Source organism: Falco peregrinus, chromosome 9, assembly GCF_023634155.1.
Source record: "Falco peregrinus isolate bFalPer1 chromosome 9, bFalPer1.pri, whole genome shotgun sequence".
Taxonomy (NCBI): domain Eukaryota; kingdom Metazoa; phylum Chordata; class Aves; order Falconiformes; family Falconidae; genus Falco; species Falco peregrinus.
In genome coordinates, this window is record NC_073729.1 from 25,147,936 (window position 1) to 25,164,602 (window position 16,667).

Here is a 16,667-nt window from a genome sequence, read left to right on the forward strand (position 1 = left end):
GCACGAGCTGGAGGAGCTCCGGCAGAGCCTGACCAAGGTCGTCCATGGCCCTGGGAGAAGGTACCAGAGCTTCTGGGCGGCACCAAAAGGCACCAGGTGCACGTGTGGGACCGGCGTCTCCAGCTGCTGCTCCTGCAGCCAGCAGCCTGCAAACGCTGGTTAAAAATGAAGCCTTTAGCAGACTAACAAGTTCACTCCCTCATTCTTCTAACAAATATTTTGCAGGTCCCTGAAGAGCAGTTAGCTACTTAAGAGGGGTAGCAGCATTACCAAACTGAACCTGAGAGAGTGAGATAGCAAAAAGGTTCCTCACACACCATGGAGAAAACTCCAGAAGGTCACCAGCGCTGACAAAAGCTAAAACCATAAAACTGTACTTTGTCCTTTACTGCAGCATTCTTTCCTCAGAGGAGAGATCTACCCAGAAGGGCTGTGGCGCAGTCACACGGTCCCATAGACCCGCTGCCGACAGAGGGAAACAAACGCAACAAATTTTGCTGCAAGCAGAACCTGAGGGGAACCACGTGTAGTAACCACAGAGTTTGTCTTCACCCAGTTGTAGGCTTTCCTCCCTTTATTTGGGCAGGAAATGGGAAACTATGAAGTATTTTTACTCACTCTGCTACTGTGCCCGTTTCCAGAAGAGGGAGCCAAGTCATGGTGAAGTGCAGCCAAAAATCAAAACCATCGTCCAATACGTTTGGGGTTTTTAAAGAGCGTATGTTTGGAGTTATGTTAATTCGAGGCAGGAGGGGAGATGAGTGCTGATGTAACTACAGAGGTGAAATGGATGTAGTAAGCTCAGAAAAGAACTGAGGAGGTCTTGGGCATGGTACACGAATCACAGATACACAAAACTTACTAACTCAAACCTGGGTATGAGCTTCGCTGCTGTGGCATACAAGCACCTCCAACAGTGGCTACCAACTTACTAAAATTCTGATTCAATTTGGAAATCGAGCACATCGCACAAAGTTTTCTTTATTTTTTGCACTCTTCGGTTCCTCTCCTTGCACTGCTCAGTATCACCTCTTCAATTAATAGCTTCTATGACTAATTTGCTTCTCACTTAAGAAGCTAGTTTCACTGTCAAAAATAGCTGCAGTCAAAAAAAAAATAAAAAAAGGTGTTTGAGCGTAACAGCCATCACATGTACATAACTAAGTTTAAAAAGTAAAACCACATCATTCCTTTACTGCTGCATAATTTTCTGGAAGCAAACCTCCCACCGAGCTGATTAAATGGCAAATGGAATCAGCTCAGAAGACAGGTGCTGACTAAAGAAAGTAATCTTATGCAAGAACACAATCTCCTCTAGTTTTTCCTTTGTTCAGTTTAACCTGTCAAAAGATTAAACCAAACAAAAGATTATTGGGTTAGGATTTGAGCCAGCATTTACTATCACTGAAGTTTATCCACACGACGGTTGTATTATTTCAAGACTTTATGAAGTTAAGCACAGATCAAGGCCAAATCCTGAAGGGGTGTGAAAGGGGAAATAGGCTCGCATGTTCCATAAAGGACGCTCATTGTCTCCTGGAAGGACGGCCCAGCTGCAGCTTGAGAGCTCCCTGCCAACCAACACGCAGGTTCCACACAGCGTGTCCAGCCCTCAGTCGGAAGAACACACACGTGGTTTCCAGTGCTGAGTAACACGGCTTTGCAAAACTGCTGCAAACAACGTGCTCAAAAATAAGCACGCCATCAAGGAAGCTGGCAAGTTGAGATTGCTTTTGAATGAACAGCAACCCCCACGCAGATATCCACGCAGGTGGGTTCAAGACAGCAGAACATTGTTGGAATCCCCATTTAACATCAGAGAGCGCATGGGGCTTTCTGGTTCTGAGGTGCCTGAATGCATCAACGTGCAGCCCACTGACAGTTTGGCCAACATCATCCTTCATGTAATCATACGAAGGCAGGAGGAGGGAGGAAAGCAACTGAGAGTTTCTAGCACCTCAGTGTGCCCATTGGTAAGTACAAATCCTTTTGAGGGTGCTTTGGTTGGTTGCTTCGAGGTTGCTAAGATTTGGGTCTGCACAGCTGAGCCCGTAAACCAAACCAGCTGACAAGCAGGGCTGGAGACACTTGCTCACAAACCCTACTCATCCCCTTTCGTTAAGAACATCATAGCACCAAAAAACACTGAGCGGTGACATTGCTTCAGGATGGAAGAGAGATCTGCAGTGCAGATCAGAACCTGTTTCAACCTGTTGTAGCCTAAAGGCAGATTTAGGACAAAATATTACTCTATACCCTTTTCTATTGAGGGAAGTATCTCAAGGATGCTTCCTGGTGCTCTTGCCCGCAGAAGGTCCCATCACCCGTGAAGATAAGACACACAGGGATCACGCTCCAACTCAATTTAATAAGCTTTGTAACAAACTCGGACAGAAAGTGTTTTGAAGTCAAGCAACAGTCATCTACGACTCAAGGATGGTTTTTAGCAATGCTTTTAAGCTTATACTCAAGCATACAAAGCATAAATTTTACAAATTAAAAACAATAAAAATCATCCTAGAATAATGTAATGGCTTCCCCTATATATACAAGGAGTGGAAAGGAGACAACATTCTTTCCAGGTAATTTCATACATCTTAAATGCTACATAAGTGCTCTCCACATTCATTGCAATTTTTCTTTTAATGTGGGTGGAAGGAGCTGAAAGTGTTTCAATGAAATCATCCTAAAGAGAGAGAGGTACTTCACCTGGTTTCAAGCACATATGTTTGCCTCTTCACAAGTCTTGAGAGTAAATGCTTTACTTAAAATTCTGCTGTTCGTTTCTGTGCAGCAGCCTGTTTTTCCAGCTGTATCGAATTAAAAGAGTTCAGTAAGGATTTCTCAGAAAGTACCACTGGCACTTCGTCTTCATGGAAACCTGTTATCCCCCACCCTTCAACAAATGACTCCATGGCACAACAGGAGCCACCGCAATTTAGCTTGGATTTGACAGGCAGAACAGAGATGTGGTAATAGCGAAGATGACACATTACTAGGGAGGTGACAGGTTTTGGAAAAGAGGAAGAGAGCTGTAGCCTAATCAAAACACACTTGATATACAGCCTTTCTGCAAAGGCATGTAAGACAGGGTATTTTACAACCCAAGTTCTTCCATGTCCATAGCACTGATGAAAAAGACCTCATTTGCTTTCAACAAAGGGAAGGCTGGGGGAGGAATGAGTGTAGTGTACCACGTTTAATTACCAGATTTGTTTGCCACCGCTGAGTTTGGAACAAATCTTCTAACAAAAGTTATTTTCATATTGTTCTAGATTAAGTGGAACAAAATATGTATTTTTACACTAAAGCAAACTGATCAAAGTGGCATTTAATAATATTTGTTAAAGTGGTTATCTAACAAAAATGGGTTAACAAAATCCCATTAATTAGTAGTCACCAAATAAGACACTTCTCATGCATATGACAAAAGTTCATTCGTGTACTGAGACATCTGTTTACTGTGTACAATATTTCCATAAATTATGTTTCACAGCCCCTACCATTCAAGAATATTTCAAACAGATTATATATTATATTTGTATATGCAAACTATTTTATATACACTAATATAAAGATCCTTAGAAGTACCAATATCACTACCTTTATGCTTTCTCTAAAATGCATAGCTTTCGAATATTTTCTTGCAGTTACCAAAAACTTTACAGATTAAAGCTGCTTATCAATGTGGCATGTTCATAAAAACAAAGTGAGATAGTTCTATACTAATTTTATATTAAACCCCTTAAAAAACATGTTTATTTTTTAATGGGAAAAAAAAAACCCAAAAACAAGCTAGTGACAATTCAAGTAATCTATGCTCAATCTCTGCCCAGATACTATATGAAATTAACGTAGCGTTCTAGAAGTACAGTGAACTTCTCAACCAGGACTTAATACTGCATTTCTCATGGAGAAAAATGCTAGTTATGCCACAAAACCACACCACTTTCCATTTCATCTGGGAGAAGCTTTAGATGAGATTTAACAACGGAAGTGTCAGAACAGAGGAAAAGCTGATCAGTTCATATATGAAGAAACTAGAGCTATTCCAGTTTTGTTTCTGCAGTTTGTTATTAAACAAAGTTACATTAACCATACAGTTTCTCACAAACTGAAAGTTATACATGGTTTTCAGACATCAACCGACTGGAAAAAGAAGAGGGAAAAAAAAAAAAAGAATTAAAAAAAAAATAACCAAACCAAACACCCGCAACTGTTAAAAATGTGGTGTTAGAATAACCAGCCTGGGTGAAGGAAAGCCAGACTGCTGTAGTAGTTGGGGGGCTACTGACAGCTCGTTTGTTATGTACAAACTTTAAGACCTCCATACCACAAATGCCTCAAAGTGGAGAACAGAACAATCAGTAATAAATGGGAACAAATAATTTTGTCACATCCACCATCTAGCTTAGTCTTGGTGCTCTGCATCTCTAATAGCTGCTTAACAAACAATGGCTTCCCCCCACAAAAAATAGCTACACAAGTAAACAGTGTTCACAGTAATGCAATCAGTAACAGGTTTTGTTAGTTTCCATAAGTCAGGTGTATCTGCAAAGCTTTATACAGTTTAATGCGTAAGTATTCCAGTAAAATTAAGTGAAAACTAAGTTTCATTCTACAGGGTAATATCTACCATACAAGACTAGATTATGTACAGTATGGGACTGGTGTGACAACTGCCAGTGTTTCATGATGTTAAGCTATTTCACCCATCAGCTTGGTCTTTGTTCAGCAAATCTGCAATAACTTGATATACAGACCTAAAAATCTAGAGATCGGTTTGGCAAGATTAGTGCTTACTACCACTGGATATACACCAACGTCCAGTGCTGCAAAACTGAGTCGACCAAAACATCCCATACCCAGAAGATTACAATTTGTTGACTTAAAGTCTGGACTTCACGTGTAAAACATTAAAACTATAATCCTAACTGGAGTGAGGACAGTCAGTAAACAAATACAGGTGAAGATGAACTGCATCTCTTCAGAAAGGTATGGAAGAATTGAGAAAATGGAAATAATCTGTTTTTAGACAGCCCTGCTCTGCTCAGCAAAAGGCATTAAAACAGCCCAAGCAGCTCTAAAACGATTCTTATTCAGCAAGCATAAAGGCATATCCTGCACAAGATGATACACCAGAGGCTTCAACGAGTATCTCTCCCCTCCACTTAATTTCCTAACACAAGCATGTCTTTCAGCTTACAAATATCAAGTGGCCTTCAAAGCTTTAGTAGCCTGCTAGAATCACTGCAGTGTCTACAGCTGCAAATTTAATATAGGGGGAAAGGCCCCTGTTAAAAACCCTCAAATGCCTTGGGGCCATTTTGGTCATTCATGAAAATTAAGAAAAAACTTACTTCCAACAACACTCCTCCTGAAAATTGGGTCACTGATCCATTATGAACATAGCTCTCACCATATAAAGCACCAAAAAGTCAGAAACAAGGAAAAAAAAAAAAAAAGTCCTTAAATTATGATTTACAAGTTTGTACACTATTTCCTAAGCAAAAGGTTGACCTTACTGCAAAGTTTATAGATGAAAACTTGACCAGTTACTTTTAAGGGGAATGTATATCTGGCTATAACTTAAAGGTAGAAAATATTCACTGTTCTATATACACATTTCAAACAGGAGACAGTTAAACTTAACTGAATAGTTGCCAATATAACTCCGTATTAACGCACTGGCCACTAAACTAGGCATCAGTAGCCAATTAGAAAGCTTGAGTTCTGTACTTTTAAAAATGCTATTTTTCCTGTCTTAATTGTTTTTTAAAAATGTATCATAGTGCATAGCCTAAGTCAGACTTTCAAAGAGATACAGCGCCTTTCAATGCAGTTTTTGCAGCATTTAAAAGGGACTTTTCTCCCTTCAAATTAGATGTTCATTGAAAAATCTGAATTGAGTGCTGTATTGTAGTAAAAATATTTCAGTCACAGACTGATATAAATGTATACTGTGCAGTACTAAGATTGTTTGATGTCCATCTGCACACGATTTACTTGGGTTCTTCGATCGTCCCCTTGCTGAGGTCTGTCATTTTGGGATATTTCACTTTCTTCTGGTCCAGCTCATTCTGAGCCCACAGTAGTAGTTTCAGTAATTTTGCCAACTTGGGTGTTGATTCACGATTTTCATAGTCTAGAACCGCTTGATTAACCTCACTCCAAACCTGGAAAAGAAATAGTTGTTATATGATTAACACTACTAATGTCACACTGACACTGGAAAGATCACACCTAGTGTGCTAATTCCTCAGAACATGGTCAGGACAAAGCTCCACAGACTATGAGCCTGGAGACAAGGAAGACAGCCAAATACTTGAATACATTAACTCCAGTTTTTTAAATCTTGCTTAAGAAATACTTCTGTTCTTTTGCACACCTCTTTAAACATTTTTTCTGAACATTTCAAAAATATTTGGATGTTATTTTCACCACATATGAATAAAAGACATCAATTTCCTCTTGAGAAAGGACTACCTTCTGTCGCTGCATCATGTTAAGCAAGTCTCCAAATGGTGATTCTTCGGGATTATCAAAGGCAAGCAAAGCCAGTGTACGCTCCATTTCTGTCAGGCATTCCCTGCTTTCCTCGCCTTGTTCTGCTAATTGGGTCTGAGCAAATTCCAGAGCTGCTTCTGTCTCACGCTGCCGAATCAGTTCAATCAAATGCTGCTGCTACATACAAAAAACATGGGAATATTAGCTAAACAAATTAACAAATCTTCAGTATTTCAAGACTGCAATCTTCAGACATTAGTGTGTAATTTGAGACAAATACTAATCCATAATTTGACAGTTTGAGGTCAATTCTCCTCAGTCTGTAAGACAAGAAGTGGCAGACCTGGCTACAAAATCTACTGGAAAAGGTAACCTGACGCTTTTGAGTTTTGAAAAGATGTGTTACTAAAGGAACTACTAGAAATACAGACCAACAGTAATTGGAAGTCGGTAAGTCACAGACCACTGATGCTGTTATAAGTTTTCACATTAGTAAGTGTATACGTATGACAGTTCCTGCACTACACCACAAAGTTTCCTGCTGCTACAAAACGATACAAAGAACAAACACATGAAATTGCATCATGCTTCGCCACAAACTTCCCAACATACTCATAACATCTGCAATACTTTTTCCAGTCTCTCAGCAACCTCTGAAACAAAGATAAGGTTTGCCACCTGTCCTTACCTGCAAATGAAAGTAAAGGTATCTGTTAGTATCTAGCAATTCTGGATGGAGGCTGTTTATTAATGCAATGGCTTCTTGAATCTGTCCTTTCAGTATCATTTCTCGAATTTTTATTCTTTCATCGAGAGTTTCTAAATCAACACTGGGTTCAATCCCAGACTCCATTCGAAATTTCTCCGCTGCTTCTTTAAAGCCCTCTGAAACAGAAACATTTTACCTATAAAATACATTTTTTTAAAAAAGTGTTTCATGAAATCAGCTTCAATGAAAATATTTTAGTATTGCTTGTGCATTTTGCAAGTTTAAAGACTTAAATCTGAACCTCTGAAAAATTCTTCTCTATTTAAATAGTCAATTATCCAACAGGCGTCAAACAGTGCATGCTGAATTCAGTCTTAACTTACATGCCCTCATTTGCTAAGGATGCACGCAACTTGTAGTCTGATACCTCTTAACCTGAAAGCTTGTTTTATACTTTATTAAACAGAGCGCTGTACTTACTCTGAAATGTAATTTTCAAAATCCTGTTTTCAAAAGTTGGGTGGTTTTGCTTTGCCCCACAGCCCCCAAGTCTTTTTACACAGACCTACCACTTTTACTGAGAAGAAACAGAATGAAATTTGCTTTCTCATACCAACATATTTTTTTAAAGTCGTAACAGCTATTTTAAATCCTAAGTCATGCTTTCATATACACAAAAATCATTTATGCCATCCACTAAGATGCTCTTCCTTCATCCCAGAGGCCTCACCTACACAGCAATGTAAACAGGGGTGTAGATTGGATACAAACGCCTCCACCCTAGTATAGCTTACTGTGATGGTATGCATCATAATTGCTAGGGACAATTTCTAAAGGTTTTTGATTGTTCTAAGTATATAGTCAGGCTATATGCTGAAGGGTTTAGTATTTTTGGTCTCAAACTATTTTGACAACAGTGCCCTTTTAGAGTTTATTCTTCTAGCCAGTTAAAACTTGCTTCTGATAGTTGTTTTGTGCAGCTTTCAGAGTGCTATTTAACAACTGCAACATATCTTGAACTCTGTTTTAACAGCATAAAAAGGCACATCATCATACAGAAATGGGTCATGTTTGTTCACAGCGCTCCAGAAAACACTTTCTACATCCTTTAACAGAAGAGTTAAGGTTAATAAATGTCACTTCTATTGCATGGTAACTGCTCTGTGTCTGATTCTTAGTCAGTTTCCACTTAGGAGAAGGAACACAAGAGCAGCTGTATGTTGCTAAGAAAAGCCAACAGCAATCACTAAGTCCTCAAAGCCCTTGATTTCATTCCATCAAGTAGCAGGTTCTAGCCAAAAATGTCTGTCTTGATAACATAAGTGGCGTGCACTTAAAAGCCTCCTAGCGCTACCACTCATTTTTACCTGTAACAAGGTAGTTCATGATAAGGCGGTTCATGTCTGCTCTCTGGATATGCAAGTTATTAAGTTTTTCCATCCATTCATCTTTCGTGATTTCATCAGGTTTTTCTGCATAACTCATCCTGAATTCTTACTACAAGAAAAGAAAAGCAACTCATTTAACATGATTCAAGAAGTGTAATGTATGTAAGCACTGTGTTACTACCATCTTTACATCTTTTTTTAATGAGATCTTTTAAATTAATAATCTGAAAGAGACCCTTTTATCTCAAACCACAATTCTGCATTTTTCTCCTCCCTGTTACTGCACCGTTTCACATTTACTAGCCAGTCTCTAAAGCTGCTTTCATCAGTTATCAGAATAAAAAATTCAAATACTGTCTTCTTGTACTTACTATTAAACTCACTCCAAAAAAAATTTGTTTAGGATTTCCACAGAACACACAGCATCACAGTGTGAGACAAGTGAATCAGAGATTGACAGCCAGAAAACTTGTAACAAATGTTTAAAGCAAAGCCTACGTAAACAATATTGGCTTTAAAGTTTTCACCACAACTTAGACAGGACGGCTCCATATATTGTACAGCTACAAAACTGTAATGATACATGTGTTATCCAGTGCACAACTAAAAGACTGACACCATTAGCTTCACTATCCCCAAAAGTACTCCTGTCAACGTTACTAAAATATTAGCTCCTAGCATTTTTCTTGACGGCAGATTTTTTTTTCAGATTGGCAAGCAAATCGATTTGCTAAAGCCGGCATTCATTCATTTCTACCTTCAAGTCACGACCACAGCGGCAGCGAAAGGGGGAGGAGAGGCGGCAACAACAACAGCAACAGGCACCACCACCCCTCTCAGCCAGGCAGGAGCGACAGCGCCTTCCCACCGCCAGTCCACTTCCAACAGGTTTTCCCTTCCCTGAACTACCACCAAGGCCACACCGCGCCCCGGGAAGTCGGACAGCCAGAGCCAGGAGCCGCCCGGGGCCGCCTCCGGGACCGATCGGGCCCCAGCCCCGCTTTCACGCCGCTCCCAACCACGCGGCGGGGGAACTGGGCTCCCGCCGCAACGGGCCGCGCCGCCCCAAGCTCCGCACGGCGCCCGCCCGCGGGGGGACTTCCCCCGCCCCGCAACCGCCGCCCGTCACCGGCCCGCCGAGCCGCTGCCCCCGACCTGGCCCTCCCCGGGGCCCGGGCCACCGAAGCGCTCGGCCCAGCTCGCCACAGGCCCAGCGCGCCCCCACCACCCGCAGCGGACAGCGCCAGGCCGACCCACCGGGCCAAGGGCAGGCCCCCGCCGGCCCCCGGCCGCTAAGGGAAGGAGCGGACCCACCGCCGCCATCTTACCGAGCGCGCCGCGGTGCCGGCTCCAACGCACGAACGCGAGCCCCTCCGCCACCTCCGCCAGGCCGCTGGCGCGCGGATCTCGCGAGAACCGCCCTCTCGGCCAATCAGCGCCCGGAGAGGGGCGAGAAAACACAACCATAGAGTCGGCGCGCGGGACAGAGTGTCGGCCTGCCGTGGGGGCGCACCCCTCCAGCGGGCAGCCGGGCCCACGGCGGCCGTGCGGCGGGGGGCGGCCGGGGCGCGGGGCCAGCCGGCGGGGTGGGGGTCACTGGAGGCGGCGTGGCCGCTGTGGCGGCCAGGGCTGAGGGGCCCCGGAGCCCCCAGCCCCTCTTCGGCTCACGGCCGCGGGGCGGGCGGCAGCGCAGGGCTCGGCGCGGCTCCGCCATGCTGCCTCGCCGGCGGGCCCGGGAGGTACCGCAGTTGCTGTGTGCTCCATGTCCCCCCCACGCTTCCATAACGTGTCCGGTGGCAGTGCGGGCCTGCCTGCGAGCGGGGCACCGGCCTGGCATTGACGGCCGAGGCAGAGTCTGAGCGATTGGTCCACGGACATGGCGGGGTCAGCGCAGACCTCGAGCTTGGCAAGGGTTGGCCATTCCGGCTGGGGCTGCCTGGCCCTGCCGATGTGCCAGAGCAGTGGCGAGGGAGGTGGGTCACAGCCCGGGACAGGAGTGTGCCGCTCCGCCAGCTCCCACTGCCCACGGTGCACCAGGCCGTGCGCCTACCCGGCCGAGGGCTCTGCTCTGTCATCTCTGCCAATATTTGTATTGGCTGCTGAGGAAAGTTAACAAACTCACTGTGCTAGAGCCAGCAGGGTTTGTGAATTAAAGCACTCTGCTGAAAAGCCAAGAACACACCTCAATTTCTATATTTAAATGAAGAGCAGGCTCAAGACATACCACTAAGTGTGAAATGCTACGAATGATAGTCCTCAGGAAAATGTCATTTCACTTAGACTGGGAATATGGATACAATTGCTCATTTTTCACTCTTGTGTTTGTAACCATGCAGTAAAGTGCCACCTCCAAAGCTCACTTCCATTACAACTGTCCTTACATCAAAACTGCACAAATCTACAATGTAATCAATAATTTATTAACATATTTCCCCAAAGCAAGCTCCAAGCTTATAAACAATGCAGAATTTGGGACAAAGAATTTCAAATATTTAGTAATAAGTGCCATTAGTTGTTAGCCATATGACAAAAAGCTGCAGTGTAGCAAGTATTCCTATTGATTGGAGAGCGGTCTTCAGGTTTTAATATAAAAACTAATCTCAATGAATTTTACTCATTGGGAAACATAAACGTTCACACTCTTTAGTTTTGAACCGGTAGGCTTGTAAATCTCTCGCTGGCTTAGATGTCCTGTCTGGTTCTTGTCAGCTCCTCCCCAAAAGGTGGAGTTTCTCAGGAGAATTCCATAAAGACAGGGAGAGGAGGAAGATACTCCTCTCTGGGAGGGGTTTTCCTGTCTTTTCGAGAGAGGGAAACATATCCCAAGCAGAGAGGAGGCAACCGAGTGTAACTCACATCACAGTTGCTGCTTACAGGTAAAGAATAGGTGTAGCTGTTTTCTAGTAAGTAAACTAATATATTGAATAAGTAAGCTAACGTGTGAGCTGCTGTTTGGCAGCATGCTTGATTGTGTGGTGCTGACACCTGTTTTTTCAGAGGTTGGGTATGTTTGCTCAACTGCAGCACAAGTTTCCCTTTATCCTTTTATTGTCCCTAAGCTAAAGAGAAGTAAAAATGGGCTAAAAGCAGCTCCCAAGTTGTGGTTTTGCTTGTCATGAAAAAAGCTTGGTTGGTTTTGGATTTTTTTTTTTTAATATTTTTAGGAGTTGGCATTTCTTCTGACTATAATGTTAACAAAAAGCTTATAGTGTTGTTGTCCAGAATATCGTGGCCAGCTGCATTCTTCTCTTTTTGTTCTTGGTGGTTTTTTTTCCTTTCATGTGCTTTCCCTAGCTTTTTGATGTTTCTGGTAACGTCGTATCTTAGAAACTCTGCTTTCATTTGAGAGGAGAGGTGTTATAACCACTAGAGTTGCAACAAACACGCTTTGAATATTACTATTTAAGTATTTTCTTAATGAGTCTGGAAAGAAAGTGACTTTCTAATGCATGAATTGTTTTTATTTAGTTAAATAGTACTACTTGTTATGACACCTTTCATGGCAGTATTAGCCCAGTGTGATAAAACCCTAAGTACATTAAAAAAAAACCAACAACCTTATAAAACTATTATTCCTTTATCTTGATACAGGCCCTTTTTTTCCCCTATTACTGTTCCACATGCAATGAAAACTGCGTGTTTGGAGGATTGAGCAGTATCTTGAGTGATAAATGAGACATTTTATACTAGCTTTTCTGATAGAAAGCTGCCTCATCACTTTCTGTATTCCCCTCTAACTTCTGGCTCACTGAATAAATGTTTAATCGTCCCATGTATAATACCTGCAGCTGCCTTTAGTGAAGAGGAATGCTTGTGTTCCCTGTGCTTCATAGCCTGGAATACTCAAGGATTTGGAAATACCAAGCTTGGATGGACTTTCTTGGTTAAATGTCACAAAATTAAGAAGGGAGTAGGAAGATACAAAGCTGTGCAGCAATTCAGGGCAAAAGCTTCTTACATCATTTGTTCTTTTCCTAGCACTAAAGCCTAACTTCTGTTAAAAAACTCTCACGTTCTCCCCAAAGTTGGAACCAAATCTTTAGTTTATTACTCAGGGAAAACCTTGCAGGATACTACTGTGACTCCAAAGTTGGATTAAAATGCATGGAAACAAAATACTTTGCTCTCAGGAAACTATCCTGTGGGTTCAGTATGTTGCAGTCCTACAAGAGTCTTACAGTAATGAGGGAAGTAATAGCATAGGAAGTTGGACTTTTGGGCAAGACTACAAAACTGAGCTGAAAACAAACATCTAATAACTGTAATTCAGTGCAGTTTGTGGAATTTTTACAGATATTAGGATTTGATACTTCCTAATGTCAAGAAGTATTTTGATGACTGGTGTTTAGAGTTGAGTGGAGTGCGTCCCATACCAAAATCACTATCCCTGGAGAAGTCAGAAAAATCCCTGCAAAAAAAGGCGGGGGGGGGGGGGGGCTGCATGTGAATATGATTAACCCTCAGTAAAGTATTTTTCTGAGTTCATCTAGTCTTTATGAAAATTGAAGTATCCAGAGCCTTGGAGAATCAAGGACACAGAGGATACAGTACCTTGACATCTGATGCATCTACTTTGAGTGATGTGCTTAACTCTGAAGACAGAGGCCTCTCTCCACCAAAAAAAAGGTAGAGCTGGAGCACCACCAACAGAAATCAGTCTCTTCAGACTTCAAATGATCAATTATCTGTTAAATAAAAGCAAAAACACTAGACATGGAGGGAATAAACTTGCTCATTTGCTTTTATCCCTACTCTTTTCATGGGCTAACTCTGTCTCTAGTTTTTCCCTGGCTGCTGAAGTTGGCTCACCAGAACGTTTAGTGAAGAACAACTGCGAGAAGGGGTGCACATAAAGTGAGTATTACATTTCAGGGCTTTGCATCTTCAAACACTGGAAAAGGTTACTATCTCGGTGAAGGGAAAGGTGGGTGAGAGAGCAGAAGTGACATCCCAAGTCTGGGGAGACCATCTCTGTGCAATACGAGGATGATGCCTTGGTGCCCATGGCAAACAGTAGTTGTATGGGTCACATGTAAAGGCCCTTGTGTGAGACACTGCAAATGTAAGTACGGCCAATTTGTACATGCCTGAATTTTAAAAAAACACTAATTAGCGAAGCCCAAGGGATAAACAAAGATGTGTCAGCTGCAGAGGAAAATCTCAGTGCACTGACTGCCTAATAGCAGAAAAGGTTTTGTAAAGCAGTGGAAAAAAGTTCTAAGGAGCCTTAGCGCTGAGAGATTTATATCTGGCTCAGCGTAAGCTTTTCTGGTGTTTAAGGAGAGATAGACGAGGTGCTTATTAGACTGTTTTAGAAGCAGTGTTTTCTGTTCAAATCAGTTAGAAACTATCATCATCTTATATGAGGCCTAAACTGAAACAAAACTTGCATTATACAGATCACTAAAAACCAGGACAATGTGGATTCAGACCAGTAACCCAGCAGCAAATTTCCCAAATGAAAATAAATTAGGCTTTAACAGGGAAAGAATTAAGAAGGGAATGAGGCAGGGAAAGAACTGAGGTGCTGATGGTACCATTTCAGTGAAGGTGACACAAGTGTTCAGTCAGCAAAGGTAGGTAGTCTTGACTTGGGCTTTAACACAAAGTTGTGGGTTGAACGTGGCATGTGCTAGTATTCACTGGGTGTGCAAAGTGAATCAGTGTTATATTTAAGATGGTGTAAGCCTCTTGCCAAATGTGTGTAAGAGGAATTTAAAACCTGTTTCACTGCTGTATCCCCTATTGCAGTCATCCCCTCTTCACTGGTGCTTGCACACCAACAAGTTCCTTGGTTTGCATGTTCCCTTTCCCTCGGTGTGTAATTCCTGGGTTTGAGCACTTCCTAGATGCTGAATTTGTCTGTTAACAACATGTTATTAGCTTTTTCCCAGGGCATAAATCAGTGCAGCTTGATCTACCAAATCATAAGGTATTTCTTCTCCACGTACTTTTAATTTATTGTAGCTCTGTAGCTGCAGAACAAAAATTGAAATTCTGCTTGCCTTTAATCATGGTGTCTTGTACTTTTGCACAGGGATCTGTTGGGGTTTTTTTACCTCTTGGTGTTCCTGTGCTAAGTAAGTATTAGTACTGCCTGGTTTTACAGGTGGAGAAAGGCTGACTATGCTATTAGGTAAAAAAGTAACAGCAGCTTTTCCAACATTATCCTGAGCTTTTACCACCAGAAATCTTGTGTATAGAATGTAGACTTCTAAAAGTTATAATCAAATTGCTTAATAGGATCCTGTAATTCTATAGAATTAGTGCTAAGTATGTTATGTTTCCTCATGTTTGTATTCCTTAATTCATCATAGTAAACACTGCACCTGTCTGGAATCCAACTGAAATCAGTGTTATCAACCCACGAGGAAAAAAAAAAAAGAGCCAAATCTCACACCTCCAACTGCCAAAAAGGCTCTTCAGATGGATGGGTCAGGAGTGGGTCCTCCTGTAAACCTTGGGACCCCTCAGAGGCTGCGAGGCCTGTGTTTCAGGTTGCTAGTATCAGAAGTACCGACAGCAGGAAGAAAACATTTAAATGGCAGTTAACTCTGTAAATATTTATAGCAGCTTGGATGCTGGATTTGGTTGGGTTTTTTTAGTAGCCTAACTGTTTTTAAAGGGTGCTTACTGGGAAGCCTCTATGCAGTGGACAAGCTGATTCAGCGAATGCTTCCTTTCCATGGCACTCCATGGCTTGGGCCCAGAGGAAAGCATTACTGCAGCAATTGCTATTTGATTTTCTAAAACAGATGGAGTAGAGTAAGAAAACCAAAACCAAACCCCCAGGGAATAAGGACAGGTGGGGAGCACAGCTGATGTCAGAAGTCGGGTCTGCAAGCAGCAGGCAGCTCCTCGGCCATGTTAATCCTGTGACAAAGCCGCACTTCTGTGAGAGAAGTCACTGTAAGCCCATTTAACACTGCTGCTGTGCGGTTTTGCCTTGGCACTTGCAACCTCTCGAATAATGATAAAACTGCAGCTCCTGTGAGGTAAGATCACCCCGCATTTCGGTAAGAAAACTGGGAGCAGACGCGGCCGATCCCACCGAGCCCGTCTGCAGAGGAAGCCCCGAGGTGACTGGGGCGGCCCGCCTTTCCCCTTCCTCAGCGGCCGCAAGATGGCAGCGTGCGGCGGCCTAGAGCCGAAAGGACGGGGCCTCGGCGGGCAGCCGCGCCGCTGCGGCTGGGTGGGGGGCGGCCCTGCCTCCGTCCGAGCCGGGGGCGGCGGCGGGCCGGGGGCTGCTCGGCCTCCCCGCGGGCGGGGGGGGGGGGGGGGGGGGGGCGGCGGCGGCCGGGCCGGGGCTCTCCCGCGCCGCCGTGAGTGGCCGCGCGCCCGGCCGGGAGGCGGAGCCAACGGCCGCCCAAGTCCTCCGCGAGCCGTGCGCAGAGCGCAGCGTTCTAGGCTGCCGTTGGCCGCCATATCGGTCTCTATGGTAGCGGGGGCGGAGCGTCCCCGCCCAGCTCTCTGGCGCGGTTGCGAGGAGGAAATGGCGGCTCGGCTCGGCTGAGACCCTCGGCGGCGGCGGCGAGATCCCCACACCCCCTCCCCGCGGTGAGTGAGGGAGGCAGCCGGAGAAACACCGGGACGGGAGGAGAAAGGGAGTCGGGCCGCCGCTGCGGCGGAGGGCTCGCGAAAAAGGGGCGGCCGCCTCCTCCGGCCTGGCCGCCTTTGGGCTCGACTAGAAAATGGAGGCGGGCGGGCGGTGCGGGTCAGGGCGGGCGGAGGGAGCGCGGGGAGGGGGAGGGCGCGGCGCGGCCTGGTTTCAGAGGACCGTCGGTGCGGCTGCAGGGCGCGGGCACGCCGGAGGCCTGGCCCGGTTCCAGAGGAGGTCGGCGACTCCGTGCGGGGGCCCCGGAGGAAGCTAAAAGCCGCCGCCCCATAAGCACATAACGTGGTTGGGCCGGAGCGGAGAGGACGCCCCCCCCGGGCGGAGCGGGCTAGAAGGCGGGCTCCTCCATGTTGGGGGGGAAAAGGAGAGGACGGTTGTGCTCTGAGGCGATCGACGTCATTACCCAGCTGACGCCGGCAAGCTTCTCCGTGACGTCACGACCGACTTT

At 44.4% G+C, this 16,667-nt stretch overlaps 2 protein-coding genes and 1 long non-coding RNA gene across 3 annotated transcripts in view; 2 read left to right on the forward strand and 1 right to left on the reverse strand.

Moving 5' to 3' along the window:
• Positions 1-2,348: 2,348 nt before the first annotated feature.
• On the reverse strand, positions 2,349-10,060 carry GID8 (GID complex subunit 8 homolog). Its single transcript, XM_005239859.4, has 5 exons — positions 9,933-10,060; positions 8,584-8,713; positions 7,196-7,392; positions 6,487-6,684; positions 2,349-6,176 (listed from the first exon to the last, which is right to left on the reverse strand). The coding sequence occupies exons 2-5, from the start codon at positions 8,699-8,701 to the stop codon at positions 6,003-6,005; spliced, it is 687 nt and encodes a 228-aa protein (XP_005239916.1). The 5' UTR covers positions 8,702-8,713; positions 9,933-10,060; the 3' UTR covers positions 2,349-6,002.
• A 1,308-nt stretch (positions 10,061-11,368) lies between these two features.
• Positions 11,369-13,349, forward strand: LOC129785173 (uncharacterized). Its single transcript, XR_008748810.1, has 2 exons — positions 11,369-11,480; positions 13,074-13,349. It is a non-coding gene; the product is annotated as an uncharacterized LOC129785173 (long non-coding RNA).
• A 2,662-nt stretch (positions 13,350-16,011) lies between these two features.
• DIDO1 (death inducer-obliterator 1) overlaps positions 16,012-16,667 on the forward strand; it is a 55,375-nt gene continuing 54,719 nt past the window's right edge. Inside the window, exon 1 of the mRNA XM_055813844.1 lies at positions 16,012-16,161. The gene's annotated coding sequence lies outside the window, so the exon portion shown is untranslated. The remainder of the gene's footprint in view (positions 16,162-16,667) is intronic.

Bases quoted from the DNA above. Each gene is read 5' to 3' on its own strand.
- GID8 (XM_005239859.4), bottom strand. From the start codon at position 8,701: ATGAGTTATGCAGAAAAACCTGATGAAATCACGAAAGATGAATGGATG. The intron at 7,393-8,583 runs GTAAAAATGAGT...TTTCTGTTTCAG, and splicing joins CATGAACTACCTTGTTACAG to AGGGCTTTAAAGAAGCAGCG. The intron at 6,685-7,195 runs GTAAGGACAGGT...TTTTGTATGTAG, and splicing joins ACCTTTACTTTCATTTGCAG to CAGCAGCATTTGATTGAACT.